General features: G+C 40.9%; 1 protein-coding gene across 1 annotated transcript in view; it reads right to left on the reverse strand.

Moving 5' to 3' along the window:
- The window catches only part of abcc3 (ATP-binding cassette, sub-family C (CFTR/MRP), member 3), a 57,101-nt gene that overhangs the window by 17,682 nt on the left and 17,922 nt on the right, over positions 1-21,497 (reverse strand). The window contains exons 3-18 of the mRNA XM_069664699.1: positions 20,436-20,561; positions 17,599-17,736; positions 14,948-15,073; positions 14,616-14,677; positions 13,035-13,166; positions 9,069-9,314; positions 8,105-8,282; positions 7,778-7,939; positions 7,548-7,640; positions 6,761-6,964; positions 4,548-4,694; positions 4,349-4,436; positions 3,972-4,038; positions 3,747-3,873; positions 1,387-1,563; positions 959-1,126 (exon numbers count right to left, since the gene is read on the reverse strand). Coding sequence (XP_069520800.1) covers positions 959-1,126; positions 1,387-1,563; positions 3,747-3,873; positions 3,972-4,038; positions 4,349-4,436; positions 4,548-4,694; positions 6,761-6,964; positions 7,548-7,640; positions 7,778-7,939; positions 8,105-8,282; positions 9,069-9,314; positions 13,035-13,166; positions 14,616-14,677; positions 14,948-15,073; positions 17,599-17,736; positions 20,436-20,561 — 2,241 coding nt within the window. The remainder of the gene's footprint in view (positions 1-958; positions 1,127-1,386; positions 1,564-3,746; positions 3,874-3,971; positions 4,039-4,348; positions 4,437-4,547; positions 4,695-6,760; positions 6,965-7,547; positions 7,641-7,777; positions 7,940-8,104; positions 8,283-9,068; positions 9,315-13,034; positions 13,167-14,615; positions 14,678-14,947; positions 15,074-17,598; positions 17,737-20,435; positions 20,562-21,497) is intronic.

A 21,497-nucleotide genomic window follows, 5' to 3' on the forward strand; every position in this document is an offset into this window, starting at 1 on the left:
AGAATGTTTTTACCTGCTACTCCTGTAGTGCATGTGTGGTGTACGGTTAGAGTCTTGGCCCAAAAGGACACATCATCAAGTCAAGATTGTGTCTTCAGTTTTTAAACCGGCACAGCTTTGTGGAACTTAAGTCTTTACAGTTGAGTTTGTTTCATGGGTATGTTAAGATCTCCAGACTACAGTAGGGTGTAAGGGACAAAGTAACTCATCCACTGCAGGCTGATACTGGGAAATCAAATGGTGATAATAACAGACACACCCAAAACCAAACTGCCAATAAGCTTAAGTCAGTGGGCCCTTGGGCTCATAGGCACAGCTTACGCTCTGCTGTCACATCTGTTGTGGCCAGCTTCAATGATAATATCGTTAAAGTAGTTGCAGCAGCTGCTCCACGATGGTCGGCACAGAACGTAAATGAATATATAGTACATAGTAATATATGTACATAGTGGACGCAAATTTGAGGAAAGCATGAAAACCTGTCGAATATTTGCACAGTCATTATGTGTGCATGTGTTTGTATGCTAAAACCGACAAACATGTGGGTGTTTATCTAGATGACTGTGTAGCAAAATCTGTGTCATGGCAGGATGTGACACCAGTTGCAGCCACTAAACTCCTAAAATGTAATCAAGTATTGGACCTGATGATGGTGCTGGATGAAAGTCAGGAGAACTAAAGGTCTGAGGACCATGTAGACTATTTAGTAGTTGTTGAGATATTAAGGCTGACCTTGAGTCCGTTATTGCTGTGCATAGAGAAATGTCTCTAACATGGTAAAAAATGACTGAGCTACTGAAGTCTAAAACAGTCCTGATTTGGTGCAACACAATGTTATATATGAACTAACCACACATTGTACTTCATTTACCTCTGACGTGCCTTTCATGTAATCACAGACTGGACACAGGTAATTTCTTCATAAAAAGATTCAAACGTGTATTGAGGATCTCCTTACCTTGCCCTTTAGCACACCTTCTGGGCCAATGAGGTTGTCAAAGATGTGTTTGGCCACGTGGGCGTCCACAGCAGACAGGGGGTCATCCAGCAGGTAGACATCTGCGTCGCTGTACAGAGCTCGAGCCAGACTCACCCTCTGTCTCTGCCCACCAGAGAGATTGATGCCCTACAGGATCGATGCAGGTCATTAGAATCACTTTGATTTACCATCAGTTATATATCAGTAAGTTTTCTTAAGACACAAACTTATCAAATGATGGGAAATGACAGGAAACTAAGAATTAATTAAATGTCTGAATCCTGATGTTTGATAACAAATATAAAAACATGGCTGAAAGGAAACTAGAATCACAGCTGATTCCTGAGAACAGAAACAAAAAGGTTACTCAGTAACAGAATGGAAAATGAAAGCGCTTCTTTTTTAACCTTCTCGCCTATCTCAGTCATGTCTCCTCCAGGCAGCACTTCCAGGTCAGGAGTTAAGGCACAGGCGTTCATAACGCAGCAATACTTCTGCTCATTGAAGGGCCTCCCAAACAGGATGTTGTCCCGCAGGGTGGCATTCTGTATCCAGGCCTGCTGAGGTACGTATGCCACTGATCCCTAAAGAGACATAACAACAAACTTCTCTTTATTTAAATCACACATCAGGTTTACAAGATTCCTGTCCCAGATTTCCAAGAGTGTCCTCATATTCCACTCTCATATCTATCGGTTAAATAAGTCCAAAGTCAAAACATTTCCAGGACACCTAAAGTTCGCTCGCTGACATGCTGCAATTTGTTGAATTGATCCCGAAGTGTAAGAACAACAAGCCTAGCTGTTTGCACCTGCTTCCAGAATTTATGCTAGGCTAATACCCTGTTTGCTGTAACGCTATATTTAGCATACAGCAGGCATGTGAATAAGTGTATATCCTGATATGTTTGACTTTTGATACCACTCTCATATCTGTGAGTAAAATGAGAAGATGTGTTTAATGTGTTTTTATTAAATCTAAAGCTGTATCAAGCTGGTAATTAGCTTAAGTTAGCATAAAAACTATAATCAGGGAGAAACAGCTAGCATGGCTCTGTCCATTGTGACAAAAAAATCTTAAGAAATTCCTACTTCCTAAAGAACACTTATTGGCATCACAATGTCACTTTGTTAGATTAAAATGTGCTTAAAACTAAATGCAAATACAACAAGCAAGCTAGCTGTTTGCCCTTATGTCAAGACTTGAGCTAATACCCTGTGGGATCTCCCTTCATATTTAACAATCAATTTAGTTGTATAAACCAGTGTTGTAGTACTCCTGGTTTATCCATCCTGATTTTCGTGACTCGTGACTAGACTTGGACTTTAGCACTGATGACTCCGACTTGGACTCGCGCGTTGACAGCATTCGAACTGGGAAGATGGACAGGAGGACTCAGACCTTTTCACTGATAAGAAATGTTTTATTATTTTTTAATAATAATTTACTCAGTTTCGAGTGAGAGCTGGCACGTGTGTTCATCTGCATGTGCTGGGGATTGGGCTAACAGGGTCTTAAAAATTTTAATTTTGGTTAATAGCGGGTGGGTTGCAGGTATTTAAGAGTTTATTAGACACCTGCAGTGATCACACCGCAGCATAATGAGTGTGTCTCCCGGCGCAGTGCACATTTAATCACCACGCACAGTGCTATATCTTTATTGATAATTTAAATCTCTAGACACACTGACCGGATCAGTCAGAGTCTAATTATAATGAAATGAAATGTGTTTCCCACACAGTCAGTCGAGGTTCATACAGTGAAATACTTGTGGAGTGAAACAGCGGTCTCGGACTCGGACTCAGGTAATGGGAACTGGACTCGGACTGGACTCGTATTCTTCTTTGGTGACTCAGACTCGACTTGGACTTTAACACTGCGGACTCGAGACCTGACTTAGACTCGAGTTTTCGAGTCGACTACAACACTGGTATAAACATTATGCCGTGCATCCTTTCACTGAACTTGCCATCAACGACCACTTCAGCAGATTATACACAGACAGACACTGATAACTTAGATTAAGTATTATTGTTGTTTTGAAAATTCGAGTGCAGTTTTGGGTTTTTCTGTAAAGGTCTTAATTTTCTTACATTGACTACAAATCTGAAATGCTTCTATTGTGACGCATAAACTCAGAAAACCTCTGTAATACTCTTTGCTATTTTTGTCTTTCATTTCCTTTTAAGAGTTTTGAATGTTTTGTCAATGAAATTTGCATGTGACCTGCTTGTGACACACTTTGAACTCTACTAATTAGCCCTTTTGTACACACCTTATGCGCCAACTTGTGCATACAGCACTATATAAATAAAGTTCAACTGACTCACTGGTTCCACCTCTTTTTCCACCTTTTGTGAATGTGTGTACACACTGGGCTAATGTATAACAGAGCTGGTTCTTTCATAGCAGGTATAGAAGTAAAAGTGAATAAAAAAAGCTACATTTTGAAGGCTGCTTAGTTCTGCACTTCATTCACCTGTACCTCTTTAGCTGCTAAAAGCTTCACTATGTTTAACAGCTGGTCGCTAACTTGGTTTGTTTGCTGTTTAGTGTTGGACAGCATGTTCAGTGTTAAGACAGAACCAAAACAGTTCAATTAAAGGCCATAAAGGCAAAATAATCTGTTAAATGACACTCTGAGCTGTGATGAACTGCAGACTGGGGTGATATTTCTCTGTGGGTTCATCACGACAAGCGATGGCTTTCACTTAGAGTGAAGAATAACCTACGAGGCGGTCATACAGAAGATTAAGTTGAGACCTACCCGAATAGAAACCTCTCCCTCCAGTTTCTCCATTTCACCCAGCAGTGCAGAGATTAGGGAGGACTTCCCACAGCCAACATGGCCGACCACTGCCAGCAGTGAGCCCTGGGGCACCATCACATTAATACTGCAAACACAAGGTCAGCATTCACCAGTTTTAGGAATAGCCTCAGGTATACCAGGACAAACACACACAAGTGCAAACATGTTTGAGACATAACATACTTGTGCAGAACTGGAGGATCTTCTTTAGCCCAGGTGAATTTCCCATTGACAACTGTCACGGAAAAATCTGTTAAGAGAAAAGAATTTAATTTTTTCACAAACATTTTTTTCAGCAGCTTCCGAATAGGTGACATGTGATGTAGTCTGACACAGCAAAAGGCTGAAAGGCATTTCTTAACTATGAGTCATCCAAAAGCTCTTCACCAAGTCACTGGGTGAAAGGTTCAAGCTTTGTATAAACATACATATAATGACAATGCAGGTTTTATTCAAGTATTACAACCATAAGTGTCTGCTTGAAGTCTGTTCAAAGATTGTGCAAAGAAATGACTCAAGCTGGGCAGGGTGGAGAAAAGGAGGAGTCGTGTTCAGTCTACCTGTCGCTGTGTTCTTTCTGTCTACTGAATTTGGGTCCAGTTCATCATGACTCAGGAAATTTTGGATCCGCTTCAGTGAGACGCTGGCCTGCGATGCAAAATAAACACACAGGCACTCAATGAAACCTGCAAACCAATCCATGCAGAGTCAGAAGGAAAAGAAGAGGAATATTACACGACAAGAAGAAAAAGTTCCCACCTGTACCATACTGCTGATGACTTGGGGAAGCATGTTGAGAGGAAACCTGAGGATGTTAAAAAGCGAGAGCGACACAAAGGCCTTCTCTGCATCCAGGATGTTATTCTCATCCACAGTCACGTACACAGCAAATGTCGTCAAGGCAACCTGGAAACACACCAGCAAACAGGCCTCTCAGACATCATGGTCCATCAGTTCACTGTAGAGATACACAGCAGTCCCTGCTGTGATGCTAAACACACTTGGACATTAATCTGAATCGCAATGACTCAGCAAGACCTCATTATTTACAGCTGGCTTTTTTCACAACATAGATTGTACAGAGTTTATAGTCACTGATGTTACCGGCTTTACTATAGTATAACAGTATGTGATCAATCAACCAAGAGATGCATGCATGTGTGTATGATGTAGATGAATGTCGTATAGGTAGTCGTGTTACATTTAAATCCTGATGCAGATAAAGTAACTGATAAGACTGATGATAAGAGCCAACATTTTAAAAAGTGCAGTTGTTCACTCACACTAAGCCCCCTCACACTATCCCCTTATTACTTGCCTGGTTGTCATGGCACCTGCACAGAAAATCTCTGCTTCCAATAACAAAAACAACAAAACTAACAGACCTCCTGGATCAGGTCATGCTTTTCTCTAAGTTAATGATCCGGGTCATATAACAGGCAGTCAGCTGATGAGAAGTGAGTTTCCATGGCATTTGTGCTTGAGCTTGTCCAGTCTTGCTTTGCAGCAAATAATTCCCAACTTCTGTTGGCAAGTAAGATAACCAACCGCCCTGGCTCACCAACAGGTTGCTTGAAATTCCAGGAAAAATGATGGTAAACATTTATGTGCAGCATAACACAAACTGCAGCAGATGTGTCATGAGTTTCCAGTTTAGTTCTGGTTTTGTCTTGTATTTCGGTGTTCAGTTACTATTTCTTGTTTTAACTTGTCACTTTGTCCCTTGTCATGAGTTTTCATCGTTTAGTTTTGTATTTAGTTTATTCTGTGTTCTTGTCAGTGTTTAGTCTTTAGTTAAGTATTTCACTTGTGTCTCTTTGGTTAGATCATCTCTTGTTTTACTTTGTCACCTTGTCTCTCGTGTTGGTCCACTTCCTGCCTTCGTGTTTCCCGCCTGTTTGATTATGTGCCCTGCCCTGATTGTTTTCACCTGCCCCTTGATTGTCTCACCTGTGTCTGATTAGCCTCACCTCCTAAGTTTATTTAGTCTTTGTGCTCCCCTGTCTTGTGGCCTGTTCATTGTCATCCTTCTCTGGATATTCTTTGTGCTTCCCCTGACCTCTCGTGTCCCTTGGATTTCCTGTTCCTGGTTTTGTTGTAAGTTTTTTGCTCTGTCTTTTGATTTTCCTTTTTTTGTCTTTTGTTGGATTTTAGATTTTGTTTTTGCTTTTTTGCGTTTTCTTTATTAAACCTAAGTATCTAAATCTGCATCTGGGTCCTCACCTTTTTGGGTTTTACCGCAAACCCTGACAATGTCCTGTAAATATAACCTAAAGTTGGGGCCACTTGAACTTGTGTTGTGTGTTATTGTTTGACTGGCATTGACATGAAAAGGGCATATCCCTGGTCCTGGCACTAGTAGACTCCTTCTGACATGTAACTCACTAGGACTGCGACTGTGCGCAACACTACAGTACATGCTACACTTCAGCAACAGCTCATATGTGAGGCAAGTAGTTCATGCCACAAGGTCACACTGGAACATATTTGTTATTGGTAGCTTTCACGGATGAGAGGAATGCTATTCTTGCATGGTAGCTAAGCAAGTGTGGCTAGCCATCTGTTGTGAATAAAATCAACTGCTCATCCAAACAGCAGGCAGACACAGTTAAAGACTCACTGATTAACAGGAATCAGCAGGCGTCCCATCCCACCAGAAACATCTCTACACTCTACACAGATTCTACATTTTACTTTTCTAACATCTTAAATCTGATAGTAGCATCATTTAGTTAAAGTTGCCTTAATACTGCTGAATGATCCCCTCAATAGTGCATGTATAATCTGAATATGAAAAACGATTTTGCAAACATTCATGCAGCCTGTTGGATTTGCAGTGTCTGACATTTAACTTTTCCATCACACATTCACCCAATTAGGTCAAATCCTAATCACGTCCTACTTCACTTAAGATGCACTTAGCAAAGTCTCTTTAAAGACAGCCAGCTTCCAGACATGTGCACTAAGCGTACCAGGAAAGGGGCACTGGTCCAGGCCATGGTGGACAGCGCTCCCAGGTAGGCTGTCTTGCGCAGCACGTTGAGCTCCTTCTGTCGAATAGCCAGGACCTTTTCTTTGAAGGAGTTCTCCCAGGCGTACAGCTTCAGAACTTTGATGCCATTCAGGATCTCATTCATCAGCTTGATACGGGAGTCCTTGTACTGCATCTGCTCCACCTGGGAGAAAGGAAGAAGAGGAAAAAGATAGGGACGAGAAGACAAATTGCTCTTTATCTGGAAATTACAAGACCACATTATTTTAAATGTCCCTCTTTCTCTGGTTAGAAGCAGTGTTTCTTTTTTAAGCTGCAGACGAGGGATAATATAAAAAAGAACTGTAAATACAGGCATTATTACATGCATGTTTCCATAGCATGAGGAAGGTGTAATCTGTTCTCCATCATCAAGGGATCTCTTTATGGCTAGTATGAACAGGTGATATGGATACAGTAAGCGAAGCCGGCTTCAGTTGTCATGTAGGTGACTGGCTATTTTTTAAGACAGAAATGAAAAACCATTCTTTGAATACATTTTAAGATAGATAGATAGATAGATGCATGTAGCAAATGTATGCAAAACTATGTATCACTAATGTAATGAACTAAACTGTACTATGCATTCAGAAATTACTCTCCCGATTTGTATCATATCATTCATTTTCTTCAAACTTCATATATGCTTTTACCACCAGGGAGTTCCACTGAAAGTTTATAGAGAATTCCATTTAATCAAACATAAGTACCAGTCTGACTCTTTATACCTGGTAGGCTCGGGTCTTCATGGCAATGACAGCATTTAAAGGGATCAACATGATCATGACAGCTACGCCAGCCAGCACAGATGGACCAAGATTCTGTAAAATACAGGCAGTAAATCAATATCATATAATTAAAAGAAAACGAGAACTGTGTTTAATAAATTGTTAATGTGAAAAAAAAAAGAAGTAAAATGTCTAATCTACAGTAATCCATGTATAGTTTGTGCATGTACCTGCCAGAGGAAATACAGTGCCAACATGATCTGAAGAGGAGCAGACCACAACATGTTGAGGAAGGTGGTGAGGTCCATGAACCTCTGTGCGTCCACAGACATCAGGTTGACTACTTCGCCCACAGTAGATGAACGCTTGGCAGCGTTGGTTATCACCAGCGACTGCAGGACAGTGACACACAAGAGTGTAACAAATGCATTTTCTTTATACTGTAATAAAATGTACGATAGAAGTGGAGCTATGATGTCTCTTTGAGAGTTGGTGCATTTGTGCAAGTGCATGGTCGGTGCAGTCAGAAACTAAAGCTGTGAAAATGTCTTGCATACCTTCCTGTATATAGCTCCTATGATGGCTGTGCGTACATTCATGCCGGTGACAAAACAGTACTGAAAGTGACGATGGAGGATGAGCGTCTGCAGGAAGGCTGTGAAGAACATGAGGAAGGCCAGCGAGTAACCCCACCAATCAGGAACACCCTTCTGTTTTGTGAACGAGATCAGCATCCTGCAAGAGTGCAGAGAGAAGGGAACAATTCTTTGGAATCATAATGGGACTACACATTTCCCAGTATGTGTCTTATTGTCAGTTATTAGTCAGCATAGTGCAGAGTCTAAAAGCTTAACTTTTCTTTCATTTTGTTGCTCTCTGTTGTGTCAGATTAGATCAAAAAGTGAGATAATTCTTAGTTTCAGATATGAAGCAATTTATGACTTCTATTTATTGGATAGAGCAGATACAGACCTAAATCACTCAGAGCTCCTAAGCAAAGGAGGACAGAATTATTTATATTTTAATGGTAAATATCAAAATAAGTTCTGTAAAAGAAAACGATCTGACAGATAACTATAATATCAGAACTTAAAATTACACTAAATATTACATTTTTGATCTATGGCACCAGTAATAAAGCAGCTACCACTATTAATTTATCTTATAAAAATAGATACATAACAGGTTAATAGAAATGTAATAGAATCTTTGATCGCTTATCTCTACACAGAAATACGGCTTTCACAAAAAAGCTGCTACCATGAGATGTCCGCCCTGATTCATTAGAGGAAGGAAAAATCTGTTTACAAAATGACTTTGCATCCTGAACAACAACAGTATACTATACTACTATAAAGTAATCCAGCATGCAAAAACACATCACAATATGCAAAAAGAGATCCTGAAAATAGTTTTCAGGAACACTGAAACAATGGTAGCTTGTTGTTGCTGGCTGGAAATTTGCAAATGTGACAGCACGCAGTATACAGTAGCAGCATGATGTGACCTTTTTCTTTTTACCTGAGCAGCTGAGGGTTAACGAAGGTGATGACATCCTGCAGGAACTTGAAGGCCGAGCCAATCAGAAAGTAGGGTCCAAAGGCTCTGAGGAGGGAACGTAGGAATGAGGGCTGATGGGGAGCAGCTTTCTGATTGGACAGCAGAACCTCCACTTCCTCCGGGCTGCTTTCACCTCCTCCTCCGACGTGGTTGGTGGTCGACGGCGGGGGCTTGGAGTACAGAGCCTGGCTGGATGGATTCTGATCACTGGAGAATTTGGGAGGTTGGTTGGGACAGAGACAGGGATACGATGGAATTTACTATACTGTATATTTACACATGTAGCATCTTTCTAGGGTGATTGTCAAGCAGGCAGGGCTTCCCTTGCCAATGAAACATATAGGTACTGCAAGTGATACATAGATTCAACAGAAAACATCGACAACAGGTCTTTAAAAGGCTTGGTAGGTGATTGGAGGAATACTGAAATCAATCAGGTATTTCAGAGATACAAGCAGAGACGGTTGAGAAAGGGGAGGGCAGACTGGGAGTCGTTCACTGTATCTGTGTCACAGGGGTCTCACCACTCCCCTGCCACTTTAAAACTAGCCCCAAGTTCTGAGCTCTTCACCCAAATGGGAAAGGTAAACCTGAGTACAGATAATCACCCATATCTTTGCCCAAAAGTATACTATACAAGACTCATACAAGTGCTGCCAAGGTTTCTTTCCGGCCAGATAAACATACATGTAGAGGAACTTGTCTTTGAAATCATGAATTAAAGAGAAAACAATGAAAAAGCATGTTTCTCTGCTTAAAAAGACTGTTATTATAAGAGCTGGCTTCCACACTGCTTTTGTGACTTTGATGTTTTGGAGTTTGTATTTGCAAATGCACAAAACACTGTGCAATGATAATAGGGTGCACATTTCCCATCCCATTTTTTCTCTGTTTGTTTCCCCTACAATAAACAGATTCACAAACATCTGACATTTGTTTAAAACCTTCACTAGCATAACACTATTGATGCTGTGTACAGATCAGTCGAACCACAGCCAGTACATTGAGTAGAATAAACCATTACTATGGCTAGAATACTATATAAAAAAAATATATTTTACGACCTGAAGAGCTTTCTTGTGTGTAGTGTGACGGCTATGACCAGTCAGTGCAGAGTATGTAAATTACATGCTCAGTACAACACACAGACACACACAGAGTTTCATGAAAGGGGAGGAACTGCCAACTACTTTGTATCTTCCTGTTTAAAAAAAAAAAAGTATTCCTGCTGAATCCTGAAACTTTTCAGCTGATGATTTAAACAATCGACAGCAGATAAACAACACACATGAAAAAAGTTGGTCTACTTCCGCAACGTGCTGCCACAATCTTGCACACTTTCTGTTAGCACAAAATGTTCCACTGTGGTAGTCGAGCTAGGTAGCTAGCTTGATTAAGTAAGTGTTATCATAGCGGCCGTTTACAGCAGGGGTAAATCAAAGAATTGCTGCACTAATAATTTGCATGCTGGAACCAGTGTGGAGAATCGTTGCCTGTTTGTGATACTGCTTGTGCATGCTTCACTTGCCTTGTTGTATTGCCTGTCAATGTTTGCCTGCTAGCTACCTGCCCAATGCTTGTGTGCTAGACTGCATGCCATGTATGTACTCCATGCCGTCAATGTTTGGATGTGTGCTGCTGCCTTTTTTCTCCTTTTTAGCCCCTACCCCTATTCCCTCAAGAGGCTTTGCCTTTTGCCAGGCTGCCATTGTCAATAAGAATCTGTTCTTAATGACTTGCCTGGTTAAATAAAGGTTAAATACAATAAATAAATAAAAAAATAAAATGTTTGGAGTGAAGTTGGCCTTTTTCAGCAACCAGCCAAATGTGGTTTAAGTTGGTTTTACTCACCAACTTGGGCTTTTAGTATTTGGCAAGTGACAGGTGCTAAGTTTGGACCCTGTTTTTTTCACTGGAATGTTCTTAAAGATCTCAAGCCATACTATAAAGGTCTCCAGTGAAAGGAATGTTTAGCAAACTATACAACCTCTGTTGTAATACCAGCTTAACGCGCAGGAGATGGATTCCAGCAGTGAACTAATTGTCGTTTACAGCTCAACAGGACAAGTGAAGGAATTCAGCTTAACACCAAACAGGTTTCCATACCGCAGGTGAATAGTCTTTGTCGAGTTTTGATATATCGTTTTACAAGTTGTTCCCAGTGAGAAAGCACAATGAAACTCCTGCAGCACAGGAGAGGAAGCAGCCGGCAGGTCAGAGTTCTCCAGTCTTGTCGAGTGTGTTTGTACAATCCTTTTTCAGCACGATGAGCTGACGTCTGGTCCTCAGTGACCAAGCAACTAAACTCACTTCCTGTCTGTAGCTGAACACTGTTGAACATTGGAATGCAATATTGCAGACATGAGAAAAGTAACACATTCTGCAGGATATTAAACAGAGCAGTGGGGGGGCGGATCACGTCCTCCAATATACTCGACGACTCAACAAGCGAGCAGAATACTTTAGATTTGATAAGTTCTCTCTGATGTCTGCAGATACTGGAGGACAAATTGGATGTTTTCTTTATTTTGCTTTTAGCAGATCAGCTCAGCTCGTTTCAGCTGAGGTGTAGCAGCTCAACTATATTGGCATCTAAGTTTTCCTGCTGCGAGAGATACAAAAAACATGCTCATGGTTTTACTTGTGCAAACTGGGTGAACATATGTCTTCACACAGACAAGTAAATATGCATTACAACGCACACAAAAAGCCCTGCCCTCTAAAACAACATCCTCTCCACTCTCTGCTCTGGCGAGGAAGTGCGAGGTGGAGCAGCTGAATTTGACAAGATCCAGGCTTGAGTTTTGTAACACAAAAGCAACGGTCACTTGTTTTGAGACCAAACATTTCAGTCTCATTCATCAGGCTATCATGCACTTAAGTAACCTGGTGTCCACTTCCTGCAATAACCTCATGTTATTTAAACAAGAAACTTGTTCAACACAGCCAAAGCTCTGGGGGAGAAACCTGATCTCTCATCCATCCATCAGGTAAATGTTAGAGTCTACCTTTTCTTATTCTAAAAACAATGAATGGATTGATTACTGAGTACATATAAGTGTTGTGTTTATAATCCAGAGCCTAATATATCTCACTCCACTGTGTAACCCTGAATTTTCCCTCTGGGGTTCAATAAAGGATCATCTTATCTGACCTTCTGACACATCAGTAAGCCTGTACTGTTGCTTCATGAGCAGCTGAAAGGAAACATCACTTCACTTTGCTGTGTCCACTAATAAAGAAATACATTGACTTAAACTAAAACTGTAACAAACAAAGTCAAATATATGTCCACAGTAGTGCGGCCGACTAAATGTTAACTAACAGACCAGATAAAAAAAGACCGTCTTCACTATGGAGCCTCGTCTTCCTCTGCACTGTATCACTATAGTTTGTTGAATCAGGAAAAGAAAACAAAAACAAAAAGCTCTTCAAGTGGCAGCATCATATGTCAGTAATACACTTACATTAAGCCGGCCTTGATTCAAAAATATGGCAGTGGATAATGTGATTATTGACCAGCTGAGCGTCTCGAAGGATTCCAGGTTACAGCAGTTCTCCGGTTTCCCTTCTTAACCTGATTTGTACCAATGACCTGGAGGGTATTCCATCAACACAGCTAATGCTGAAGCTCAGTTACCTGACAGTGTAATGATTTAATGTCAACTTAGGTTAGAGTTCCACCTGTTCCTTTTACGCAATTCAGCTGTGTCTCATCAGTGTTTACCCTAATGAGGCTTGAATACAAACGATGTAAGTACATTAACAGTCCATTGTGATAAAACCCTCTTAATACAATGACTGCCTTTATACTCTGTGACATAAAGTAGAGCTATCATAAGAGTGACATAGAGCACATTTAACATGTGCTGTATATTTCTTAAACTAACATTACATTGCAAATGATACACTCCCTTACAAACATACCTCTTGGCTTTGGTCTGCTCCTTATCCCATTCTTTAAGGAGTTTGGGCACCATCACTTTGGAGCTGTCGCGCTTGTTCAGGGACCACAGGTCTTTGGCTTCCAGGGGCATTTTGTAGCCTTTGATGGCCATCCTGACAGAGAAAAGAGCAATTTAATTCAATCTGGAACATCAAGAAATTCAACATTAACACATCACACGGGTCGTCAGCCTCTTCCTGTCTCACTGCTTTTTAACCTTTCTTTTATCTTTGTGTTTTTCATTCTCTGGACAACATGTGATTCAAAAACTAAAATCCTTTGTCTCTGATATAACTCATAGAGAATGCTCTCCTGAAGACACGTAATTGAGTTTCCTGGATTTTGCTAATCATCATTATGTACTCATGGATCGGATTTCACCGGAAATTGGCTTAATGTATTTTCCGGCACAAGAGGAGATTGGCTTACAGAAGAAAACAGAAAGAGGATGCTGCACTTCCATCAGAAAAAGGGCAACATCTTCTTTCCTGCAAAATCAAAACTCACCAAAACAGATAACAGAAGCGCTGCCAGGTTCTACCAATCATCTCAAACATTGTGACATTTCTTTATAGTACAAAGTTATGACTTCACAGTTATTCTGTTACAATACTGAAGGGGGTATCAAAGTGTTCAATATATAATACATAAAAAAAGAATTATGTGATAAATGTTGCCCAAGGTTTTGCCACAAGTCATCGCCCCAAATTACCTTAAAGACAATTCTTTTCTGTCAGCCTCCCAGCAGGCTAAAAATTACTGAAATTAGCTGCTGGCACAATTTAGTTGCTACAATAAGAAAATAGTAATTAATCAACCAACTAGAGGCAATAAAGACAGAACACAGACAAAGAATATCTCCTATCTATGTTGCTGAACAAGGCTGCAACAAGCTACTAGCTGTTGTGAGGTTGGCTTCAAATTAAGGATTAATGAAAAGTGCAAGCGTTAATGGCAGTAGCTAGCTGCTAATTGTACTGTGATTTGATTTTGAAGATGTTACCCAGAAAATAATACACTACTTTACTAAGAGCAATAACACAGAGAGACTTTCTCTATTCTGCAAGTGAAGAGGAGCTAGCTAACACTGATGACAACATATCTTGATATTGAGGGATAATCAAGCTTGCAATGTAGCCCAGCTAGGCAGGTAGCAGCCTTGCTAGGCTAATTGAAAGGTTTAGGAGGTTTGTTATCGCTGCTGTGCTTATTGCAGCTAGTCTCTAGTGGGTCAATTCAAGAGTTACTTTATAATTGTTGTTGCTATAGCTAACTGGAGCTTACAGGCTAAGTTTGGTAGCTATTGTTGAGCTTCCTGCTTAAGAGAGGCATTGACACAAAAACAAATGAAATTAAACACATGAATATTATTTTAATTATATATTTTTATGTTTAACTATGCAACACTTTGAAGCCCCAAACACAAACGGAGGATAAATATGGACTTTTATAACTTTGTATTTTCTTACTACTAAAGTATTAAAACAATACTACAATATAAAATGTGTGGGTCAAGTTGTTGTTGATGTTCGTTGCAGATGCAGAGACCAGTGTGAACCCACCTCGTGAACCACCAAAACGTTATGGTGGAGAGAAAACCTGCTGTGGTTTCAGGGCAGGGATTCTAAAGAGGAATAGAAAAATGTGGACAAAAATAAGGCCAGAGAGGTTAAACAAGGATAAGGAGGACGTACTTCTGAGAGCAGCCAGAAACAATCGTGCTGTCTGTGTGTGTGAATGAGTGTGTGACCTGCTTTAACAAGCACGTAGTAGCCTAAGAGCAAGCACTCAGACTTTCAGCCGCTCACACGACCGGAATTTAAGACGTTCTCACACACAACATACAGACACACACAAACAGACCCGTGCTTCAGGGGTTGTATGTATGACTCACAGGGTCTGTGACAACATTGGAGAAGAGAGGAGGTTTCTCATTGAAGCAGCAGAGGATCAGCTCACAGACCACCAGGGCGAAGTAGAAGTAGAACGTGGTGAATCGCAGCTTGTCGCTCACTTCGCTCTGAAATGTCAAACAAGGGCACAAACATACACACACAGAGGTGAGCTCAGACATACAGGCAGCCCTTGTCAAGTAGTGTTCACATGTAGGGAAATTAGGCATGATATGCAGGGACTAAAGTTTACAGTTACACTTGTGTCTGAATGGACAGAGAGGATCATAGCATGAAAACAAAATATCTCACATGGTTAAAGTTGGTTCACATTCATTCTTGTAGACTCGGATTCCCATTCATCAGTATCCAACTCAGTCAACAAAGCCCAGTACAGATGATGGAACAGTGTAAACACATTAATCAAACTATATGACCTTATTGCGTGTGTGTCAAGATAACACATGCAAATGTACGAACAGTAATCTGCCATGTATTCATGTGAGTTCCCACGACAACACTCCTTCCCTCCTCTGCCACACTGCCAAATTTCTGGATAAGCTTTTCGGAATCATATTTGGACTAACTTTCTGGATCAAGGTGATTATAGCAGCTCACGTCTGCAGTGGCCTTAACTGACCCGGAGATGGCTGCCCAGTTTACCACCTGCCTTTCTTATACTCTGACCCACTGACCGCTGAGGCTCTGCTCACACGTCTGTCTGCCTGCTGTATGAGGCTGCTCTTACTTTATCATCAAAGCCGCTATAAAAACCAAACCTTTTTTAAGCATTTTTGGCATGAACAAAGACTGCCAGCAGTGACAGCAGTTAGACACATCTTCTGCAATCTGGCATGCACCTGCATGTCCTATAGGTTCAGTCTGCCCACGTATGGATTTAATGAATAGACATACTGTCATTTAGGCTCTTCTGTATCATAATGACTTGCATTTCTTATACATTTGGTTGGACTAGTGGATATCTAGTTACCTGAGTTTTTACAATGTTGAGGGCGTACCAAGTTAGCTCCATGAAGAAAGGGAAAAATACTTTTTTGCGACCTTGGGAAAGAGCAAAAGCTGAACACAACGCTGACATAGTCTCTTTTAAAGGGCAGCAAATTTGTTAGCAAACAGCCTACTTACACCTCTAACAGACAAGCAGCATTTGCATCATCTTTTTCTGACAACTTAATAAATGTAAGTTGAGCATTTACTCTCCCTTTAACTCAGCTGTTTTGACCAACTCCATTATAAAAAATGTCTGTCTGACTGTTTTCCTTCTGGTGCTGGTCAGGCAGCAGTCGGGTGGTTTAGCCTACATCCACACTACTATGTTTGCATTTTAAAAAGTAAAAATGTAGCTACATTTATGACGACAAATCACACAAATGTGCAACTACGTATGAAGCTCCCTTTCTGAATCACTGCTGACCCCATTTTAGTTTGAAATTTTCAGCATGTCCGTCCCTGATTTGTCAAGCCCCTTTTCTTCAAAAGAGAACAAACATCATCAGCCTTGACTGCAAGCACTTAATGTGGGGGTAAAACCATCATTCAAACAATTTGAAGGTCAAGCGTTAATTCATTATCAACCCAAATGGAGCGCACTGTTTCGGTTGAAAGAACTAGAGCCTGTTTTGTGTCTGTTAACACTGGTAAACACATGCCCAGTTTAAACAGTCATGTGATGTGCATTTTCAGGCGTGTTTGTGTGGATACGTTTTGAAAAAGTGCTCAAATCTGAAACCCCATGTTAAAAACACATAGTGTGGATGTAGCGATGAAGGTGTAATGAGAGCAGTGGGAGTGAGGCAAATGTTAAGGTTGCAGGCTGGAAAATAAATATAAGAGGAAATGCGCTTTTTGCTTTGTAGTCCAGTGGAAATCCTCTGTGCGTTTATCACTAACTTACCCTTACTACTAAAGTAGTCATACAATACAATGTTAACAGTTACACGTTTGATTAAAGCAGCTGTCAGGCAACTTTGTTTTGCTTTAAAACAGCACTTAGCTTAGAGCTCTACAGTACTGGAAACCAGATCCAAGTAGCCAAGTAGTCACCTGGGTCTATTTATCAACAACTGCACTGTATCAATCTGCGTGGATATAATATGCTTAGTTTGTGTTTTGGAGCTGCTTCTGATACATATTCTTTATAGTTTTTCCATGTTGTCCTTCTTGAATCTTATACCTACAACATGCACCGTCTTATCTTGTTGCTTGCAGCGTTTGTTTACTGTGTGCTGCTGCTCCGTTGGAGAGCTGTGCAGCACTGGAGGTGAGATAAGTATGCTAGGAACAACAGGCCCACTATTCCCTCTGTGCTTAGTGGTGGCCTGGTCTGAACCCTTCAAAATATCCACTCACTGTAAGCTCCCAACCAACTCTTGAGACAACAGCGGGGGCGGGGGGGCTGTTGCAGTGTACTCTTAAACGTCAGGAACAATGAGGATGATAGGAGGCAAAAAATGAGAAAAAGGGAAAGTAGAACAAGAGCAAAGATAACATGAAGTACAAGTAGGTAAGGAGACAGGAAAATTGGGTATATGAATCCGAGGGAGACGTTGAAGGGGGAGGATGAAAGAGCACCAGGCAGAGAAGATGAAGACAGACACGTGAGAGGCATTTGAGGACTGAGGCGTGTTCTCACCTGGTTGGAGGCCTGTAGGATCTTGGAGCGAAAAGGCACGATGGCACACAGCACAGACAGGAACCAGAAGATGAAGAGGACCCCTGAGGACTGAACCCCGCGTAACCTCTCAAACTGGATCAGAAACGTGGCCAACAGCTGAGAGAGAAGGGAGTGGGGGAGGGGAAGGTGGACTGAGTTAGATTACTGAGGGCATGTAAGGTAAGCCTCAGTCTGACTGGTGCTGGCCGTTTCTCTTTCAAACACTCGGGTGTGGGTTTATTCCAGTTTGCAACGTACACAGGAAATGAAGGGTAATGCCAAAACATAGAAAATGTAGAATAACTGATATGTGGTGATGAAACTTAGGATTAATTGACACTGAAATTCTAAAGTCTTATACACATACTGGTGGCATAAAATGTTTGTTTTTTTTAATAAATACACAAACTGCTAGAGCAGACAGTAAAACAAGACGATTCTAAAGTGGTGCATATAATTAGGATTTTGTATGGATTTAGGAAAAAACATAATAGACAGATATCTGAGGCACAAAAGTGATTTAGCTAAATTAATATTTGTGAACGCTACTTTTGTTTTGTTGTTGTTCTAATCAGTTAATTGTTTATGTTGTATTTTGTATAGTGACTTTGTCTTTTATGTGCTGCAGTACAGGAACTTTCTGTAAAACCATTTATAATAATCAAATGGCAATGAAATAAACTGAAAAGCTAACATGCCATGTTTGACAGGTTAGCATGTTCACCATGGCACGATCTTAAGCCCCTTATACAGTGCCAGTTCGGGCCGGGATCTTCTATGTACAACGCACGGAGGCGAAATGGTGGGGCGAAATCATTCCGCCTCTGAGCCGGCAACGAAGTAGTAACAGAGGCGTAACAGAGGTGAAACGGCGTCTGTGTAAACAGTGGAGCCGACAGGGTGGAACAGCATGTGCATTTGAAGCACACCCTGTTTGTTTACCCCTTGCGCACGTTTTGCTTCAACAGCCCTGAAGCGCTTTGTAAAAACTAGGGCTGCCCCCCTGAAAGTCGACGAGTCGAGTCTCTGTCTGTGACCCCTCAGTCGACTTGAAAGGAAAAGTCGAGCCTTCATTTTTTGTTTTTTTTCTCGGTGACATGCGCTGTTAACTAAAGAAAGATCACAGATCTGTGTGAGTTTTTCATGCTCTGTACCTGGCTCAATAACGTCACCATCTGTCCGTATTTCCGTTACTATAAAGTATAAAGTACGTATCACCATGCTGTGACGCGGATCTTTCTGTCTGTCTGTCACTGTTAACTGAGACTCCAGTCTGCTGTGTAGTTTATACATTTCACACAGACCTTTAGAGGAGCATCAGGCTTCATTATCAAACTAAGCTGTATATCACGTCATCACTTCAGTCTGCGATCGCTCCCTCCCTCCCTCTGTGCTCATGCTCTCCCTCTCTTAGCGCTGCGAGTCTGCATCACAGTTTTTTTAATGATGTTTTTTGATGTCTAATGAAGGTGAAGAGGCTCCTTGTATATTCACAGGGCCTAAGGTCCTAATATATTTAAACACTGCTTTAGTAAAAACACACACTGGGGCGACTTTACGCCGACGTTGCTTATTCCAATGTAAAATGGCAAAGGCTGCATGACGGCGGAGCTTCATTACGACACTGAGGCGGAACCGCACTGTAAAAAGGGCTATTGTTTAATGTGATATTATGCTAACATCATGCAGGTAATATGTGTACCATAGCTGTGAGGTTATTTAGGTTCGTTGGCGTGCTAAAACATACACATGCTTACATTTGCCTGGACTTCCGTTGACATATTTTGCCAAGTGAAAACTTAGGCCAGCTGGTTGCCACAGATAAAAAGTCAGATCAACGTTCAGATTAGGACATTGTACTGACATGACTCTGAGTGTGATACAGCTGTGTCCTCCTAAACAGTTTATCTTTGCATTTGCTGCCTTCACGTCACCTTTTCATGTCAACAGTTGTCTAATACTGCACAGGTCTGTGTGTAAATTTCAGTGTCTTTTCTTGCTAAAAAAGAAACTGATATCATTGTTACATGAACATATACACTTTCTTTCAGTGGAAGAACAGCGTGTGCTCTGACTGCACATGAACCAAACCGGTTTAACTGGAATTTATCTCAGATCACCTTGTTCAGTCGGGTTTGTTAAAAAAAACACATGGATCAAGTGTTTTAAAAAAGACGGTAAAGATGTGCCAATAGTAGCAACTGCAGCGTGGTTACAGCGTGCAGTTACTGAATGTGAGGAGGAGAAGGAATTGACTTTCCTGTAACAGGAACAGAGCGAAATATCTGTATTTACACAGGCTCCGGTTAGGCCTCTGTTCTTACTGGCTAAATAAATTGTACTTCCTATGAACTCCTGTTTTTTCAGCTATCCAGTTGAAATAATGTTGTATATATTACATAAAAGAGGGAACATTGACATAAACATTAATATATATATGGCAGGGTTTGCACAGAGCTGTTATCCTCAGTAATTTCTAAATAAATATGTTTCAGTAGTCATCATATGATCTCATTCTGGCTTCTACATTATTTTATTTTAGAGTTTCTTAACAGCAATGAAAGAGGCAGGTTTGGAGATGCTATCTTTCATCAGACTGTGTCCTCTGATACCATCTCTGCAGTGTGTGCTATGCATCAGCCTGCATTTGGATATGTAAAAAAGTGTAGTGCAGTAAAATCTAATTCTGCCTTCAAGCCATTACTTGTTCAAACAATACTCCAGGTATGTAATGTTGAACATGTTATACCTATACAAAGAAAGTCTTCACAGAATTTGTATTCCTGTGTAACTGTTTTCGGTGGAAACATCCTCACCATGGTCATGCCGAGAACCAGCGGAGTGACAAAGTAGATGGGCGGCTGGCTGTTCCCCTGCCGCAGCTCGTGGAATGTGTAGAAGAGATCTGTCCAACACACTATCCATAACAACAAACCAAACACCTGAGAGCAAACAGACAGAAGGGAGCAAAGGTGTAAAAACAGACATTAAACTGTAAAAACAAAGGGAAGTAAGAGAGATGATTAACTGGCTGACAACCTATCTCTACATTAGAGAATGAGGGAGTGTTTTGGCCTGTTCTGTGCTAACTGTTTACACTCAGAGCCACTGGGTTAAAAACTGACAGAGTGGGTTAACTTGGTCCAGTACCAATGGTGTTTTGTCCCAGTGTCAGTGTAATGATGTTAATCTTAACCAGTACCCATGAGTACAAAACCACTTCGGGCTGGGCAATATCACGATATATATTGTCAAAACAATATGAAAATGTCTATCGTATGTGTTTTTCTATATCGTCTCTATCGTGATGTCATAAACCAGCAGCTGAACTGCTTTATGGCAATTTTTACGTCATTTTCAGGTTCAGCCCAAGACAAAACTGAAACTCAGTACTGTTTATTTGTCAAGTATTTAATTCACACAGGATTATCTAAAAATAGGCTTTACCGTGTGGTTATTTCAGATAATTATCTGTTAAAGTACCAGAAAACACGATATATCGTGATATATATATCGTTATCGAGATATGGAAAATCCTATATCGTGATATAGGATTTTGGCCATATCTGCCAGCCCTACTTAGCGCTATATTAGGAAGCATAGTTTCAGCTTTTATATTAGAGTGATACAAACTGACATCATTGGGCAATGCACTGTACTGGCTCGGTACCACGTTTTCAAACGATACAATCTCCATTATTTTTACGTTCGATAGTACTGAAAGATCCCAAAGCTTTAAAAAAATCTACAGTCAGATCTTCAACCTAAAGCTGTTGCAAGCAAAAGAGAGAGCGCAGCTGTGGTCGTGCGACATGGACAGGAAGTGAGGCCCTGTGCGAAGTATTGATTAATGTATCCAGCAATCTTCGCAGCGACTT

Source organism: Semicossyphus pulcher, unplaced genomic scaffold (assembly GCF_022749685.1).
Source record: "Semicossyphus pulcher isolate SPU_LCO1_2020_fin unplaced genomic scaffold, fSemPul1.0.p SCAF_16, whole genome shotgun sequence".
NCBI lineage: Eukaryota > Metazoa > Chordata > Actinopteri > Labriformes > Labridae > Semicossyphus > Semicossyphus pulcher.